Source organism: Penicillium psychrofluorescens (assembly GCF_964197705.1).
Source record: "Penicillium psychrofluorescens genome assembly, chromosome: 1".
NCBI lineage: Eukaryota > Fungi > Ascomycota > Eurotiomycetes > Eurotiales > Aspergillaceae > Penicillium > Penicillium psychrofluorescens.
Window position 1 is genome coordinate 3,594,914 of NC_133439.1, and position 15,457 is coordinate 3,610,370.

The 15,457-nt window shown below is 52.6% G+C and overlaps 6 protein-coding genes across 6 annotated transcripts; 3 read left to right on the forward strand and 3 right to left on the reverse strand.

Annotated features, from left to right (window-relative positions):
- Positions 1-1,255: 1,255 nt before the first annotated feature.
- Positions 1,256-2,723, reverse strand: PFLUO_LOCUS1338 (uncharacterized protein; the record flags this gene model as incomplete). The annotated part of the gene is made up of 4 exons (XM_073778370.1): positions 1,256-1,355; positions 1,429-2,178; positions 2,250-2,447; positions 2,512-2,723. The coding sequence occupies 4 exons, from the start codon at positions 2,721-2,723 to the stop codon at positions 1,256-1,258; spliced, it is 1,260 nt and encodes a 419-aa protein (XP_073635431.1).
- Positions 2,724-3,023: 300 nt separating this feature from the next.
- On the reverse strand, positions 3,024-3,540 carry PFLUO_LOCUS1339 (uncharacterized protein; the record flags this gene model as incomplete). The annotated part of the gene is made up of 3 exons (XM_073778371.1): positions 3,024-3,104; positions 3,155-3,363; positions 3,420-3,540. The coding sequence occupies 3 exons, from the start codon at positions 3,538-3,540 to the stop codon at positions 3,024-3,026; spliced, it is 411 nt and encodes a 136-aa protein (XP_073635432.1).
- Positions 3,541-3,858: 318 nt separating this feature from the next.
- On the reverse strand, positions 3,859-4,577 carry PFLUO_LOCUS1340 (uncharacterized protein; the record flags this gene model as incomplete). The annotated part of the gene is made up of 4 exons (XM_073778372.1): positions 3,859-3,903; positions 3,954-4,163; positions 4,232-4,350; positions 4,436-4,577. The coding sequence occupies 4 exons, from the start codon at positions 4,575-4,577 to the stop codon at positions 3,859-3,861; spliced, it is 516 nt and encodes a 171-aa protein (XP_073635433.1).
- Positions 4,578-5,745: 1,168 nt separating this feature from the next.
- PFLUO_LOCUS1341 (uncharacterized protein) lies at positions 5,746-8,016 on the forward strand (the record flags this gene model as incomplete). Its single annotated transcript, XM_073778373.1, has 7 exons — positions 5,746-5,765; positions 5,822-5,870; positions 5,920-6,020; positions 6,080-6,382; positions 6,437-6,874; positions 6,925-7,184; positions 7,241-8,016. 7 exons carry the CDS (start codon positions 5,746-5,748, stop codon positions 8,014-8,016), a joined length of 1,947 nt encoding a protein of 648 aa, XP_073635434.1.
- Positions 8,017-9,281: 1,265 nt separating this feature from the next.
- Positions 9,282-11,707, forward strand: PFLUO_LOCUS1342 (uncharacterized protein; the record flags this gene model as incomplete). Its single annotated transcript, XM_073778374.1, has 2 exons — positions 9,282-10,989; positions 11,052-11,707. The coding sequence occupies 2 exons, from the start codon at positions 9,282-9,284 to the stop codon at positions 11,705-11,707; spliced, it is 2,364 nt and encodes a 787-aa protein (XP_073635435.1).
- Positions 11,708-12,550: 843 nt separating this feature from the next.
- On the forward strand, positions 12,551-14,948 carry PFLUO_LOCUS1343 (uncharacterized protein; the record flags this gene model as incomplete). Its single annotated transcript, XM_073778375.1, has 3 exons — positions 12,551-12,631; positions 12,694-13,829; positions 13,916-14,948. 3 exons carry the CDS (start codon positions 12,551-12,553, stop codon positions 14,946-14,948), a joined length of 2,250 nt encoding a protein of 749 aa, XP_073635436.1.
- Positions 14,949-15,457: the final 509 nt, after the last annotated feature.

The following is a 15,457-nucleotide window of genomic DNA, read 5'->3' on the forward strand; positions in this document are numbered from 1 at the left end:
TTGAAGAGCGAAGGAATACCCGCAGTGACAGCATAGTAGCTTGCGAAAACGACTCCGTTCACCAACAAAAGTAGGCCAACCGGTCGATGAGAAAGCAGTCGCAATGTGGACCATGGATTCAGGATGGCCCATTTTCTGGGCTGTTGAGGAGGAGACTGACAGGCGAATCTGTCAGTTTCTTGATTCCAAGGTCGCTTCATACAGCTCCAAAGGGTCCTATTCCACCCCAACGCAGTGATCGATCCGTCCCCAACAATAGCCCGACAAGTCTCAGGGAAGAATAGAAGCAGCGGCACAGAAAAGGCAGTGGCTGCAATGGCTAAAAACCAGAATATTGCCGGCCATCCCAAATACTGGCTCAACAAGCCGCCAAGAACAGGCCCAAGAGAGGGCGCGAGAATATTCCCAAGCGACGCAAGTCCCATATACGAGCCTCGCTCGGCGGGGGTAATGATATCAGCTGCAACAGCGGATGCCAGGGCAACTGTTCCACTACTGCCGCTGCTTTGAACAGCGCGGAGAATCAGCAGCGCAGAAAAGTGGCGTTGGAGAGCGAGAGCGACGTTGCCGGCGATATATACTACAAAACAGCAGATATAGGCTGGTCGGCGGCCGGCTTGGTCGGCAAGCGAGCCCATGAAAGCTGGTGCGAGGCCCTGGCATATCTATATCCGGAAAGTCAGTCGTTTGGCTGATAGTGGCATGCAGAAGGCCACACACCATGTACGTCGTGATGGTTAGGTTTATCTGAGACGGACCGACATGTAAATCTTTGGCAATGGAATTCAAGGCCGGGTAGTAGATGTTGGCAGATAAAGGAGAGAAGCTTGAGGCTAGCGCTGCAGTCAGGATAATCAGTCGTTTTCTATTCGCAGTGAAAACGGAATATCGACCAGTGGTAGCTCTCAGCAAAGGCGTTGTATCGTTGGCTTCGCTGTCGGTACTAGACAGACATTCATCTGTAATCGGCTGCATGATGAGTGAAATGTGATGGCAAGAATAACATGTGCAAGAAGATAAAATCGTATATTATAACACCTTGATTGAAGCGTAGGTAACAAATAGCAAAGAGCATAGACCCTGAAGAAACCAGCTCGTAGAGAAACCCTCAATCCAGCCGACTAAATCTTCGCGAGAGCGTCCGGCCTAGGTGTTGCACTGCCAGTATAGAGGTGGGAAGGGCGAAAGATCTTGCCGCGAGTGACTAGTTACACTGGTCAGCAAAGAAGTCACCGCGCTTTGCGGGCGATTCAGGCTATTTGGCGTACGTACCCATGTATTCACGCCAATGAGCCATAATTCCCATGATCCGATGCGAGAGCATAGCCGCCGGAATGATCTCCGGCTCGAACCCACTATGCAAAACATCAGCCAGATCTGCTCCAGCACATTACCTTCACACCACCGTCTAATTGAGGATCTACAAACATGCCAGTGAAGACGAAGTTTCCATAAAAATCGGCATTCGGATATAACCCGCGAGAGAGGAAGTACTCATCTCTACTTGCAGCCATCTCAATAGCTTCGGCGATTTTGTACAGCGGGTTCGATTCCGGAGCCAGATCCTTCAGAATGTTGCGAATGGGATGAACGCGCGGATCGATACCCTTGTACGAGCGATGGCCATAGCCGAACAATTTGCGTTTCCCGGCTTTAACCTCGTCAATGAAGGCGGGAACGCGTGATGGGTCCCCAATCTCGCGCAACGCGCGCTGCGCAGATTCTGTCGTGCCGAAATGCAGCGGGCCATGAGCGGCACTAACAGCGGACATCAGGCACGAGACTGGATCAGTCAAGGAGGACGCTGTGACGAGAGTCGAGAAGACGGAGAGTGCCATTCCATGGTCTGCGTTGAGCATGGCGAAGCGGCGGAAACACGCCAGGCGCGTGGGGTCGGGACGTTGCGTGGTTTGGTCTAGCATGCCAGACATGGTGAATAGGTTCTCGTAGTAGGTTTGGTCCGGGGAGGCGGGTTGCCATGCAGTGCCCTTGCGGTGGCAATAGACGTGGGCGAAGACCACGGCGTAGGCTGCGGTGGTTTTCAAGATCATCTGGTCAGCAATATCAATGTTCTTCTGGTAGAGGCTCGCGTCGGATGACGCTGGGATAGATTCTGGGATACTGGATAGGTAGGCTGCTAGACCGGCCAATATGAGCGACAATGGGCTTGTAGTCGGTCTGCAGTTATGGTTAGACGGGCTCGTGTACGCGATACATCGTGAAAGAGGGTAAAGGGGAGAAAGGCGTACGGTAAATTCTGGATAGTTTCATGCACTGAATCTGGAATCTCCTGCATCTGTTGAGCCAGCGTCCGACTTAGTTCCGCCCGCTGATGCGCCGTCGGATACTTGCCCCAGACCAGCAAGTGGAACATGCCCTCAAAGTCGGCGTCCCACAGCTGCTCGAGGGTATATCCACGAAAAAGCAATTGCCCTCGCTCGTGGTCACTATATATGTACTATATGGTCAACACTGCGCAGGCAGGAGGCGTCGCAGCCGCCGCAAGCTCACGAGAAGCTGATAGCAGATTCCACCACCGTGGTGTTTTGCAGGCCTGGGTCATGGACTCGCAATCCGTGGCCAACTTGGTCTGCTCGGTCTGTGCCCGCAGAGGGGGCGCGGATGCGCTGGAGATCTGTTGCTCGCACTGCATTGCGGTTGATGGGGATCTCGTAGTGGAGGTTGGTGCGCGAGTCGCGGATAAACAGGGTGCCGGTCGACATGATTGATGCTGGTGAGGGCTGACCATCTGGGGGGTGAGATACAAACCCATGCCCTAGGATCTTATACCCGATGGCGATCGAGATAAATGTTCCGACGGTAGCTAATGTCACCGTGTGTCTGTGACATGTGTAGTCCTTGAAATACCTAGGTAGGTCCGGGGTAAGGTAATCCGGTAATGTAGAGATCAGGACAATAATTGGGGTACATAAATAACGGTCATAGTCATATTGAAATAGCTATCGTTTATTTTGTTTCCGTCATGAGCATGCCTTCCATATTTCGCAATCCCCTCCGCGTTCTTACTCGGGCATGTGCTTGAAGGGCTTGGCAAGGTGTTCCTGGCAGAAAGGAAGCTTGCTGACAGTCCAGATTTCGGTATCCTGTATGTCATCATTAGCGTTGGTGTCTGCCAAATCTGTCTGTAACATACCGGCTTGAGGTTCTTCTTGATTTCCGTGTCGAGGGTGCCAGCCTTCAGAGCAATAATCTCCGGCGCCGCATCGGGATCATGAGCAATGGGCGAGCCGCACTCAGAGCAGAAGGAGCGGTGGACGGCGTTGCCGGAGCTGCCCTTGCCGGTCCATGTCTTGACGGGGCCCTTGACAGTTAGCTTGGCCTTGGGCACGACGGCGACCAGGGCTGGATAACAGTTAGTAATAATTTCTTGGAAGGAAGCAGGGCCAGCGTGTGCGTACAGTAGGTGGAGCCACTCTGGCGCTGGCAGTCATCGCAATGGTCATAGGCGGTGATGAGCGGCTCGTCGACATCGACGGAGTATGTGACCGCGTTGCAAAGACAGTGACCGGTGAGAGGCATGGTGGAGAGAGAGGACCTTGGAAGAATTGGGGACCTTGAGAGTGCGCGAGGAAGCTACTTAAGAAGAACCCGATTTTCTAAATGGATTGCGTCATGTGTTTTCTGATTCCAAATCCGTGTCGATTCCAAATTCCTTCGTGAATGCATGGCCATGACAAATTGAGGGCTCCACTGCTCCGACCAGTCAGAGCGAGAGACGCCGTCGGGACAGAAGTAAGCTTCCCTGGTCGGTCCACTCGGTCGGGTCGGACCATACATAACTACCATCACTACGGGACTCACGCCGGGTGAAATGACAGCTCCTATTAGAGTATTCCCTTATTCAAGGCCCCGCCGGGCATGCTCCATCTTATCCGCCGCACTCTGCACCATCGTCAGTCTCGTCCACCGCTTATTCTCGCTTCTCCACTCACCTGCATCTGGGCCGCCATTCCGGCACTCGGGTTCTGTCCGCCGTACAGTAGGGACTCGTTCCGCTGCGCAATCCGCGCATCCTCCTTGGTCACATATACCGGCACATCTGCCGAGACCGGGGGCAGACCCAAGGCTTCGTTGCGATTGGCGATAGACCGCACCTGCGCCGAGACGGAGCCCATCCCGGGTGGTCTGTTGAAGGCACGGCCCTGAATATTGAAGACCGGGTAAGTTAAGTCCGTTCCCCACGCATAGCCCTCGACCAGCCCTTACATACCTCGGTGGCTTGGATCTCCCGTGCATCCTCCTGCGTGATGTGGCTCTGCGGCTTCCGCGAGACCTCGTCGAACTTGGTATCAAAGTTCATCTGGCGCATCGACAGGCTCTGCGCCGTGGCTGTGTTTCTCAGGTCACCTTGCCGTACCTTGACGTGTCTTGCCTTGCATGTTTGCAAGCAAAAGCAAATTCTCTCAAGACCTACCGGCTGGTCCGCCTCGAACTGGTCCGCTGCCCGTCAGCTCGGTTTCAGCTTGCGAAATCACCGACACGTCTTCGCGTGTGATGCGTTGCCCGCACTCCGCAGCACGCTTTAGCTCGCTGATGCTAGGGATTTCAAAACTCATGGCGGGTGCAGATTGGCTTTGTGTAGATTCATGACAAGAGATTCCGGGCATGGTATATATAGTAGCGGTGATGTCACGGTGAACACACCCAATGGCGGTTTGCCGCTCAATGGTGGCGTTGCCCTGTAGTAACGAATATCACGCAGTAGAGGAAATTGAGAGTAGCCGATTCTGAGTTCTATTTGAGAAGAATGGGCCAGGGAATAGGTTGAAGGATTATCGAAGGACTTGAGCAGACAGAAAGAAGACCGATGAAAGGACCATTGCTTAACTGGAATCCGATAAAGTGTACTACGGAAGGGTCAACTATACGATATTTTGCAGTGTAACTCTTTTCCCCTTCCCTAGATGACTACAGTCCATTCTTTCATACAGACACGTATAATCGAGTGGACAAAGACATGTGGACGCGCGTGTTTAATCTCCCTCTGATCTGGGAGAGATATATCCGCCTCTCTTTTCTATTCTGGTTAGTAAACTGTCATGAGGGGTTGTGTTTTTTTTCTCTTGGCGAATTCTCATAGTTCTTTTCTAGGATTCGTATCAAGGTCCATTCTTCTAGTCATCTAGCGCAAAGCCAAACTGAGGGACTTTCAGAAGCATGCCAAGTATCATATGGAATATACAAGAATATCACCAGTCTCCCACGATGTTGCACACTGTTGACAAATTCTAGGGGTAATGATCCGACGCTGAGGACACTGGCCGGGTGTGACTGCTACCGTTGAACATGTTCATCCCGTCGAGTGTTACGGAGCGACCCCACAAAGCCTCGGTGTAGTAGGACAGATATCACCCTCAAGGCACGGCAAGAGTCTGGTACGGTCATTCGGTACGGGGGTGTTATTTTCAATTCTCCCATTCATCAGTTCCAGAAAGAAGCAAGACGGGAAAGAAACCAAGGGGACTGGCCGTTATTTAACTCTTTGGACCCTTTGCGCTGACCAATCACGGACGGACCTGGACGTGCCGGTACCGGGACAACCGCACCTTCCTTTTCTCTCTCTCCATCGCTCGAAGTCGCCGCTCCGGATCAACAGGAGCCTAAACAGGCACTCACTGCCCTTCTCTGTCGTTGCTCGTTCCCATTCCCGCCCCTGCGTGGTCGGTGCGGCACACCCTCTCTGCCTCAACCGATCCCGGCCGTCAACCCCGGTCCCGACCGACCATGCCCGAGCCATCCACAACGTAGGTTCTATCTCCAATCCTCAAACGTCGCACCCGTGCTAACATGAGCGTCACAGACTGCCCAAGAAGGGCAAGAAGGCATGCACCGAGTGTCGCCAGCAAAAGGTTCGCGAGCTGCTGCTCATGCGAGACGACAGATCTAACGATAACGCAGGCCAAATGCGATGTCTATGTGAATAATCCGTGCTCCCGTTGCCGGAAGATGAAGGCAGAATGTGTCATTTCCGACCCCTTCAAGCGAGAACACAAGCGCAAGTATGTCACGACCGGAGGAAAAGCGATTGTCTCCCATGCTAACCATAAGCTTTGGGCAGACGTCTCTCGGAGCTGCAAAAGGAATCCGAGGAGCTGCGCCGGAAATTGTCGGCCGAGTCACCCGATCCCTCGCCAATTGCCCTGCTGACGGCGGCGGCGGAGATGGGTGTACGCGAAGGGCCGTCTGCCGGTGGTGGTGATCTGCACATTCCGGTGTCCCAGGTTGCCGCCGCTACTGCGTACCCGTTTACCACCTCCGGTCCGGCACCGGGTTGGACCGAAAATACGGCCGACATCACGAAGCCCCGATCAGTGAACGGCATTTGGGTGACCGGAGAGGAGATTGATGATTTGTTCCGGCTGTAGGCATCCCCCTTCGGTGTCTCAAGAGATTCACGACTAACATGAAAGTCTAGATTCTTTTCTCATTATGCACAGTTCATTCCCATACTCGACCCACAGACACTCCCGAATACATACTACGCCCAGTCACCGTTCCTCTTCTGGGCTGTAATCGGCGTGTCATGCCGAAACTACTCTCGCAATCCAACTCTGCTGATGGCGCTGGCGCAAAGCATCACGGAGATGGCCTTTCTCTCTGGCGTATCTCCATCGCCACCATGGCACACGATCCAGGGACTACTGCTACTGCTAACATGGCCTCTTCCCAAGGGTCACCGTCCCGACGTGACGTTTACCATGAGCGGGCTGTTGCTCCACATCGCCATGCAAAATGGACTGCATATCCCCATGTCGAGCCATGAATTTTCCCGCGTGAAAATATCCGCGCCCTCGGAATCTGACATGATCCGGCGTGCGGAGCTGTGGGCCCATTGCGTTGTTGTGTACCAACGGTATGTTCATCATGGATAGCTTTGCAGTAAATTTTTTAACACTCGAGCAGCGTATGCGTGATCAAAGGACAATCGCCACGAATTTTGGTCAACCTCGCACAGGACCCTGCACAGCGGCAGCTTCTATTTGACAAGGTTGCTTCATCACTGGTGTTGAAGCTTCGGTGCCAGGAGCTCATGGCACGATGCAGCCAGGCCGTTCAGGAGAATGGAGTGCGCACCATGTCTGTGGACCAGGAACGCGCTCTGGATATTCTGCTGCGTACTTATGAAAGCCAGGTCGATGAACTAGAACTACAGGCCGTGACTGGTATGTGATTCTTGTCCTTCCTTTCCAATTTTTCTGAATACTCACCGCGGATGTAGACGACGAGCGGTATCATGCTGTCCTGTGCCGGATGGTAGTCCAGATATTTCATTTCTACAAAACCCAGACGATCCTATCCAGTGGTTGTTTCCCCCGGCTCGTGGCCACAGCATGCCACATGATCGATTTGATCCATATTATCACCAGCCGCCTGAACTCGGCTTCGATGGCGCCCGTTCAATTCGGATTCGGGCTCCTCCTCGCGTCTGTCGCGTTACTGCGGATTCTCAAAAGCAGCACCTCGCAGACGCTGGACACTGGACGAGCCCGAGAATCATTTTTCACCGCGATCAACCTAGCCAAGCAAATGTCCGTCGAGAGCACCGACATGGCTGCCAAGACCGTCACGGTCCTCAACGCTCTATGGAACAGCAGCAAAGCCTTCCGCAAAGCCGACGGCTCCGAGTATACAGGCCTGCGCATCCGCAGCCGGCTAGCCATCAGCGCCGTCGTAGATGCCATATGGTGGTACCGAGACGAGTTCGATCCCTCACGGTCTTTCGTCTTGGCTCAGGCGGAGCTGGGGGATGGTATTCTTCCTCCCCGTGCGCGAAGTGGCGCAGGCACTAATAATCCAGAGAGCACAGGCGTGGACTCGAATCGGGACGCATCATCCAGTGCCCTCCTGTCCGCTGCTGCGGCGTCGGCAGACCGACAGGAGTCGTTCTTGTTGGACGAGAACTTCCTCGATGACTTTGAGTGGGCGCTCGGAGACGATGCTTTGTTTTCCATAGATCCGGTTTCGACGTGGCCGTCTACGTCTACTCTGCTGTAAAAAAATACGCCCGGCATTATTGCAAATTATGATTGTACGATATTAGATATGGATCTGCATTTGGATCGCGCTGCGTTCGCACTACCCTACATGCCGCGCAGAATCAAATTGATTGACAGTCTCGATCGAGCTTCTAGATAGATCGGCCAGTCTCGGGATGTCTCCTGGAACATCCCTACTAGTTCACATCCCAACTAACGCTAAGTCGCGTCTTGGCCGATTTCCAGCCAATGGTTGTTGTAGCATCCTCGCGACTCGCCACCCAAACTAGAGCCGGAAGGGTTTGTCCGCCAGCTAACAAAGAAAGCGTCTGCTCGATGGAGAAGCAGCTAGCAATGGCTTCCAGCCTAGTGAGTTATTCCTTGTTTATGAGTTTCTACCCCCTTCTTATTATCCCATGTTGGCGCTCCAGACTAAAAATGGCAATTCCCCGACGGCAGCCATTGATATGGCTTCCCCGCATTATTTCGGGAGGAAGCAGACCAGACGATCATGTCTCCATGCCGACCATGATTCTCGAAGGGATTGGTAAGGGGTTTCGGTAAAATAAAATGAAGTCCCTGAACGATGCACCATGATTCGCCGCAGACCATGTATGGAGCACAAGCACCTTCCTAATACCCATTTCCTGCCGAAGATAAAGCACCCTTGGTAGCAGAGAGGAATCACGAGCACATGCTTTTCTACGACAAGTGGCAGAGCTAAAATCTGCGAAACAGGCACTAGGGCTAGCGGGCCCCACGTTTCCCCCGAATAGACCTAAGCTAAACTACTAGCGGCGTTGGCTTATCTCTATTCACGCCACGACTGGGCCTTCCCGCTTGCTCTGGCGGAGTGGGCGTTATCGATGGCACAGAAATTGTGCACGAGCCTGGGGGTCATAGTTCGCTGCTAGACGTGATAAGGGCATCGGACACCCCAATCAGGGAAGTTGAAGCTTGAGTCGTGGAAGTAGAAGTAACCCAAGGAACGCCACTCCATTGTAGTAGTCCTAGTTGTAGTTATCACGTCTTTGCACAACCTAAGCTGGGTATTTGGCGAGGCAGACGCCAGATCTGCCTGCCGCCGATTGGGGCTGCCGTGCACCACCAGCCAGGTTACATACACTGTTCTTCACTCGTTAGTCTTCCATAAATAACAATCACTTCTGTTTTCACACTCTCTCCTTTCTTTCACCCATCCTCTCTGATCCTTCCCATCTTTCTCTCTTTTCTTTCTTTCTTTCTTTCTTTCTTGCTCTCACTTCTCCATCTGATTCATTCACCATGGAGAAGAACGAGTCTGAGATCGCCGTAACCACCGGTGCTATGGTCGACGAGAAAGCCGTGCCCGATGATGCGCTCACGCAGCTGCGTAACCTGAAGGAGCATCACCACTGGGACCCCAACCTGCCGGACGATGTGCTCGAGGAGGTCGATGAGGCCCTGAACACTTCGGACAAGGGTGCCCAGATTGAGATTGCACACGAGCTGCTCGACAACTCTCCCTACATCGAAGTGCGCGCTGCCGTGCCCAACGTTGATGAAGGTGGCTCTGCGAATACACTGCGCGCGTGGGTCATCGGCCTGGTCTTCGCGACCATCGGCTCTGCCCTGAACATGCTCTTCTCCATGCGCCAGCCCTACATTGTCATCCCCTCCTACATCGCCCAAGTGTGCGCCTACCCCGTGGGCAGGGCCTGGGAGAAGATCATGCCAAACAAGACCTTCCGCTTCTTTGGTCGTGAGATTATCTTGAACCCTGGGCCCTTCAACAAGAAGGAGCATGCAGTCATTGTCATCATGGCCAATGCCACCTTTGGTGGAGGTGCCGCCTACGCGACCGATACCTTGCTGGCCCAGCGTGCTTTCTACAACCAGCGCTACGGCTGGCCCTTTGAGATCTTTATGTGTATCTCGACGCAGATGCTCGGGTTCGGTATGGCTGGCTTCTTTTCGCGCTGGCTGGTCACCCCGGCTGCCATGATCTGGCCGTCCACCTTGATCAACACGTCTCTCTTCACTGCTCTGCACGACCACTCCCGTCCCGATCCTCGCAAGGTCTCTGGATGGAAGATTGGGAAGTACCGCCTGTTCCTCTACACCATGATCGCCGCGTTCTGCTGGTACTGGTTCCCGGGCTACATTGCCCCGTTCCTGAGTGTCTTCGCCTGGATCACCTGGATCAAGCCGCAGAATGTCGTGGTCAACCAGTTGTTCGGTGGCTGGACTGGTCTCTCCCTCATTCCCATGACCTTTGACTGGACTCAGATCTCGGGCTTCAACTTCAGCCCGCTGATTGCTCCGTGGTATGCCATCGCCAACACCCTGCTGGGCATGGTCATCTTTTTCTGGATCGTCACTTGCGGCGTTCACTTCTCGGGCAAGTTTTACTCTGCCCACCTGCCGATCAGCGACTCCAACAGCTACGACAATATGGGCAATGTCTACAATGTGACCAGGATTCTCACTCCTGACTACACCTTCGACGCCACCAAGTACCAGAACTATTCTCCACTCTTCCTCTCGACCACTTTCATGCTCAATTACGGCCTCTCATTCGCGAGCATGACTGCTGTGCTCGTCCACACCGCAATCTTCCATGGGCCTGACATCTGGGCTCGGTTCCGGAGCTTCGGCAAGGAGACCGAGGACGTCCATGGCCGGCTGATGGCTAAGTACAAGACTGTCCCGCTCTGGTGGTACCTTGTGGTGTTTTTGCTCATGGCAGCGATGGCTCTGGGGGTCTCGATCGGCTACCCAACTCATCTGAGCTGGTGGGCCTTCATCATCGCCCTGATCATCTCGGCCGTCTTCTTCATTCCTCTGGGAATTGTCAAGGCATCCACCAACATCGACCTGGGCCTGAACGTCATCACCGAGTTCATTGTCGGTTACATGCAGCCAGGCCGCCCCATGGCCATGATGCTTTTCAAGACATACGGCTACATCACCATGTACCAGGGCATGTACTTCACGCAGGATCTGAAGCTGGGTGAGTAACATACAACACCGAGTTTGCTTTTTTTTTTGTTTTCATGCTAACCTTAAAACTAGGACACTACATGAAAGTTCCGCCGCGCCTCACCTGGACGGCACAGATGGTTGCCGGTGTCTGGTCTTCGCTCGTGCAGATCGCCACCATGAATTGGGCCTTAAGCACCATCAAGGATGTGTGTTCCCAAAATCAGCCCAACCACTACAGCTGCCCCAACGGACGCGTGTTTTTCAACGCCTCAATCATCTGGGGCACCATCGGACCCAAGCGCATGTTCTCCATCCACGAGCTCTACTCGCCGCTTCTGATCTTCTTCGCGGTCGGCGCCGTCGTGCCCGTGATGGTGTACTTCCTCGCCCGCGCTTTCCCTAAGAGTCCGATCCGCTACATTAACGCGCCTATTCTCTTCGGCGGAGCAGGCCTCATCCCGCCAGCCACGCCGCTGAACTATCTCAGCTGGGGCATTGTCGGGTTTGTATTCAACAAGTACATTCGTGGCCGTTTCCGTGGCTGGTGGATGCAGTACAACTACGTCTTTTCTGCGGGACTCGATGTCGGCCTCGTCCTCTCGACCATCCTTATCTTCTTGACCCTCAGTCTCACCAACACTAGCTTCCCCAGCTGGTGGGGCACCAGAATTGCTGCTGAGACGGTCGATGCCATGGATACGGCTATCCAGATTCAGGGAGTGAAGTTCGGTCCCGAGCACTGGTAGTCGGATGGTGCAGATGTGTTTTTCAGTATCGTTTTAATCTTTTCATCCCCAAACACGATTACGAAGGGATGGTTATGATGATGATGACTCAATGAATTTATCTCTTTCTTGAACTTTTTCCATTCTGCTGCGTAGGTATAGGTCTAGTCGAACTAATACTAATTTCTGACAATAGAAAGGGGTTTGCCGAAGAATGACGTTGGCTCGTTATAGGCGGTATTATCCTATTCAGCCGAGTGTTTTACCCCTCTCTTCCCCTCGCTGTGTCAATGCAACCTTTGCAAGCGACACATCCAGGATGAGGGGGCTATTATCCTTCAGTCAACTCTCTGGCCCCCGATATTTCCCACTTTGTGGTCCAAAGACCCGAGACTACTGTACGTTGCAAGATCTGTTGACCGGATAGCTCTTAAGCCGCGCATATTTCAGCCAATGGAGAAGCCGCGCAACTCCTCATCAATTAGAATCCCCTCATTACTAAGTCTAAATATCCGACCTATACATGCAACCCTGGTAAGGTTTCGGAAAATTAGATCGGGACTCTCAGGATGATGAAATGCCAGTCAATCATATAAACACTTCCACAATCTTACCGGCTTGGATGTAGATTCATCATCCAACGAAAGATATGTGACAGTGGCTCGTTGACCATGCATCTCAAATATCTGCTTCTGCTTCTTTGGCACGGCATGCTAACGGTTTCTCTGTCAATGTGGTCTTCTAGCCCATCTTCATGGGACATCACCAATGAAGCGTTTGCTCTCGGAAATGGGAAACTTGGAGGTATACAAGCAAAACTGTGCTGAATGTAGCAAGTGATCTGACTTGAAATAATCATTAGTTATGCCATTCGGCGAACCAGGTATCGAAAAGTTAAATCTCAACTACGATGAGCTGTGGGCGGGAGGCCCTTTCCAGGTTGAAGTAAGACTTGCTACATAGGCATCCAATCATTTTTCAGGTTATATTAACATGAAATTTTCTAGGAATATCGTGGCGGCAACCCCAATTCTAGCATGGTAGACACCTTAAACAACGTGCGTGCTTTTATATGGAAGAATGGAACAGGGAACGACAGTTCACTGCACGGCGACACAAATGGATACGGTTCCTACCATTCACTAGCCAATCTGACGATTCAGATTGGCAATGGAATGCAAAATATGCTCTCTTATAACCGTTCGCTTGATCTTTCCAACGGCATTCACACCACGGCCTATTCAACATCGGATGGAACCTACACAAGCTCCATTTACTGCAGTTATCCTGATCAAGTCTGTGTCTACCACATTTCCGCTCCAAAGCCTCTATCAAACGTCTCAATCTGGCTTGACCAGCCCGTTGAGTCAACCTCTCTCTGGAATGCCACCTGCGGGGCGGCTTTCGCTCGCTTAACCGGCTTGACGCAAAAGGGAACTCCTCTGGGTATGAAATACGATACTGTGGCTCGCAGTTCACTTCCAGGGCACTGTGATAGCTCCACTGGGGCGTTGCGCATCAATCATAGTAGAAGCAAGTGCCTCACTCTTGTCATCGCTGCAGGGACGAACTTTGATGCTGGCAAAGGCAATCCCGCCAACAACTTTTCCTTCCAAGGAACAGATCCTGAAGAGCATGTCAAAATACTCACCTCAGCAGCTATTAAAAAGCCTGAGTCGGAGCTCCGAAAGACTCACGTGGCAGATTACAGCAGCTTATCCAATGCATTTACCTTGGAGCTGCCAGACACGCAGAACTCGGCTGGAACGGAGCTCTCGACGCTTATCACCGCATACAACGCGAACTCGACCCACGGAGATCCCTTCTTAGAGAATCTCCTCTTTGACTATGGCCGACATCTATTTATATCGTCCTCAAGAGAGAACAGTCTGCCACCCAATCTGCAAGGCATATGGAGTAACACGAAGAGCGCTTCTTGGGGCGCAGACTACCACGCCAACATCAACCTACAGATGAACATGTGGGGGGCAGAGGCAACAGGGCTAGGAAGCCTAGTGAAGGCTCTGTTCAACTACATGGAAACCAACTGGATGCCTCGCGGTGCAGAAACAGCCCGCCTTCTCTACGGAGCGGACGGTGGCTGGGTCACGCACGACGAGATGAATATCTTTGGCCACACAGGGTACGCTTTTCTAGTTTCCTTTCCACTGAACGTCTCTTTTTCTGTCTTATTATGGCAGATCGAACCAATTAACAACCCGTCGACAGAATGAAAACCTATGAAACATCCGCTGACTACCCCATGGCCCCCGCCTGGATGATGCAACACGTCTGGGACCACTACGACTACACCCGCAACAACACCTGGTTCAAGACCCAAGGCTGGCCACTGCTCAAAGGCGTAACAGCTTTCTGGCTTTCCCAGCTCCAAGAAGACCAATTCACCAACGACAACACCCTCGTCGTGAACCCCTGTACCTCACCCGAACACGGACCCGTTACTTTCGGCTGCACAAACTGGCAACAACTCCTTCACCAGCTCTTCGTCACAACTCTCCAAGGCGCCACCCTTGTCTCCGAGTCAGACACCCGCTTCACTGCCGAAGTCCAGCGGAAATTGGCAAAATTAGACAAAGGCCTGCACATCGGGTCCTGGGGCGAGATCAAAGAATGGAAACTCCCCGACAGCTACGGATACGACGTACAAGGCGATCAGCATCGGCATCTGTCGCATCTAGTAGGCTGGTACCCTGGCTGGAGCATCTCATCGTACCAGAACGGGTACACGAACGAGACAATCCAGCGCGCGGTGAACATCTCGCTCACGGACCGGGGACCGGGCATTTCGGACTCCAATGCTGGCTGGGAGAAGGTGTGGCGGTCGGCGTGCTGGGCGCGGCTGAACGATACAGAAAAGGCGTATTATGAGCTCCGGCTGGCGATCGGTTTGAATATTGGGCAGAGCGGGCTGGATCTCTATGCGGGTGGGGATCCGCCGACGGAGCCGTTCCAGATTGATGCTAACTTTGGATATCTGGGGGCGGTGCTGAGTATGCTCGCTGTGGATTTGCCGCGCGGGTATGAATCTTCGGGCTCAGGTCATGGGGAGAAAAGGGTTGTGGTGTTGGGGCCTGCTATTCCGGCGGCTTGGAAGGGTGGGAGGGTAAAAGGGATGAGGTTGCGGGGTGGTGGGAGTGTGGATTTCTCGTGGGACGATAGGGGAGTTGTTGATAAAGTCAGTACTACTGGGCTTGCGCAGAATGTGAGGTTGGTGAATGTGGAGGGAGACAGTCTACATTGACCGATCTCTTTGCCTGGTGGATCGACTTCAGACTTAGGAAATTGAGACTTACAACTTTGAACTCCATACATGAAACACAATGTGTGCGCTGCTCTCCTAGATCAAGCATCTACCAAGCCATTAGGAAAATCAATACTTTTCCTTCGTCATGCATACGGCAACAACAGTGTCGGGTGCAATTGCAAGCCCAACTATACATGCTTATGCATAATCTATCAGGTCCCATTTCTTTGCTGTTCATTTTACTTGCTACCCGGTCATTTTTGACGTTCTCCTCTCCTCTATTGACTATGTTAATTACTTGCCTGTGCAAGTTAAACATATATATAAGCTCATATCAAATTGCATCCTGAGTTCATACACATCACTCGTAAATGAATACCATATGTATCAGCGAATGTCTCGAATCAAGTCATCAAGCCATCACGCCACAAATTCAAAGTTACAGGAATAAAAAGGACAAATCAACCCTGATTCCAAAGCGTTCCTCCCTAGGTCCCAGCCAATTC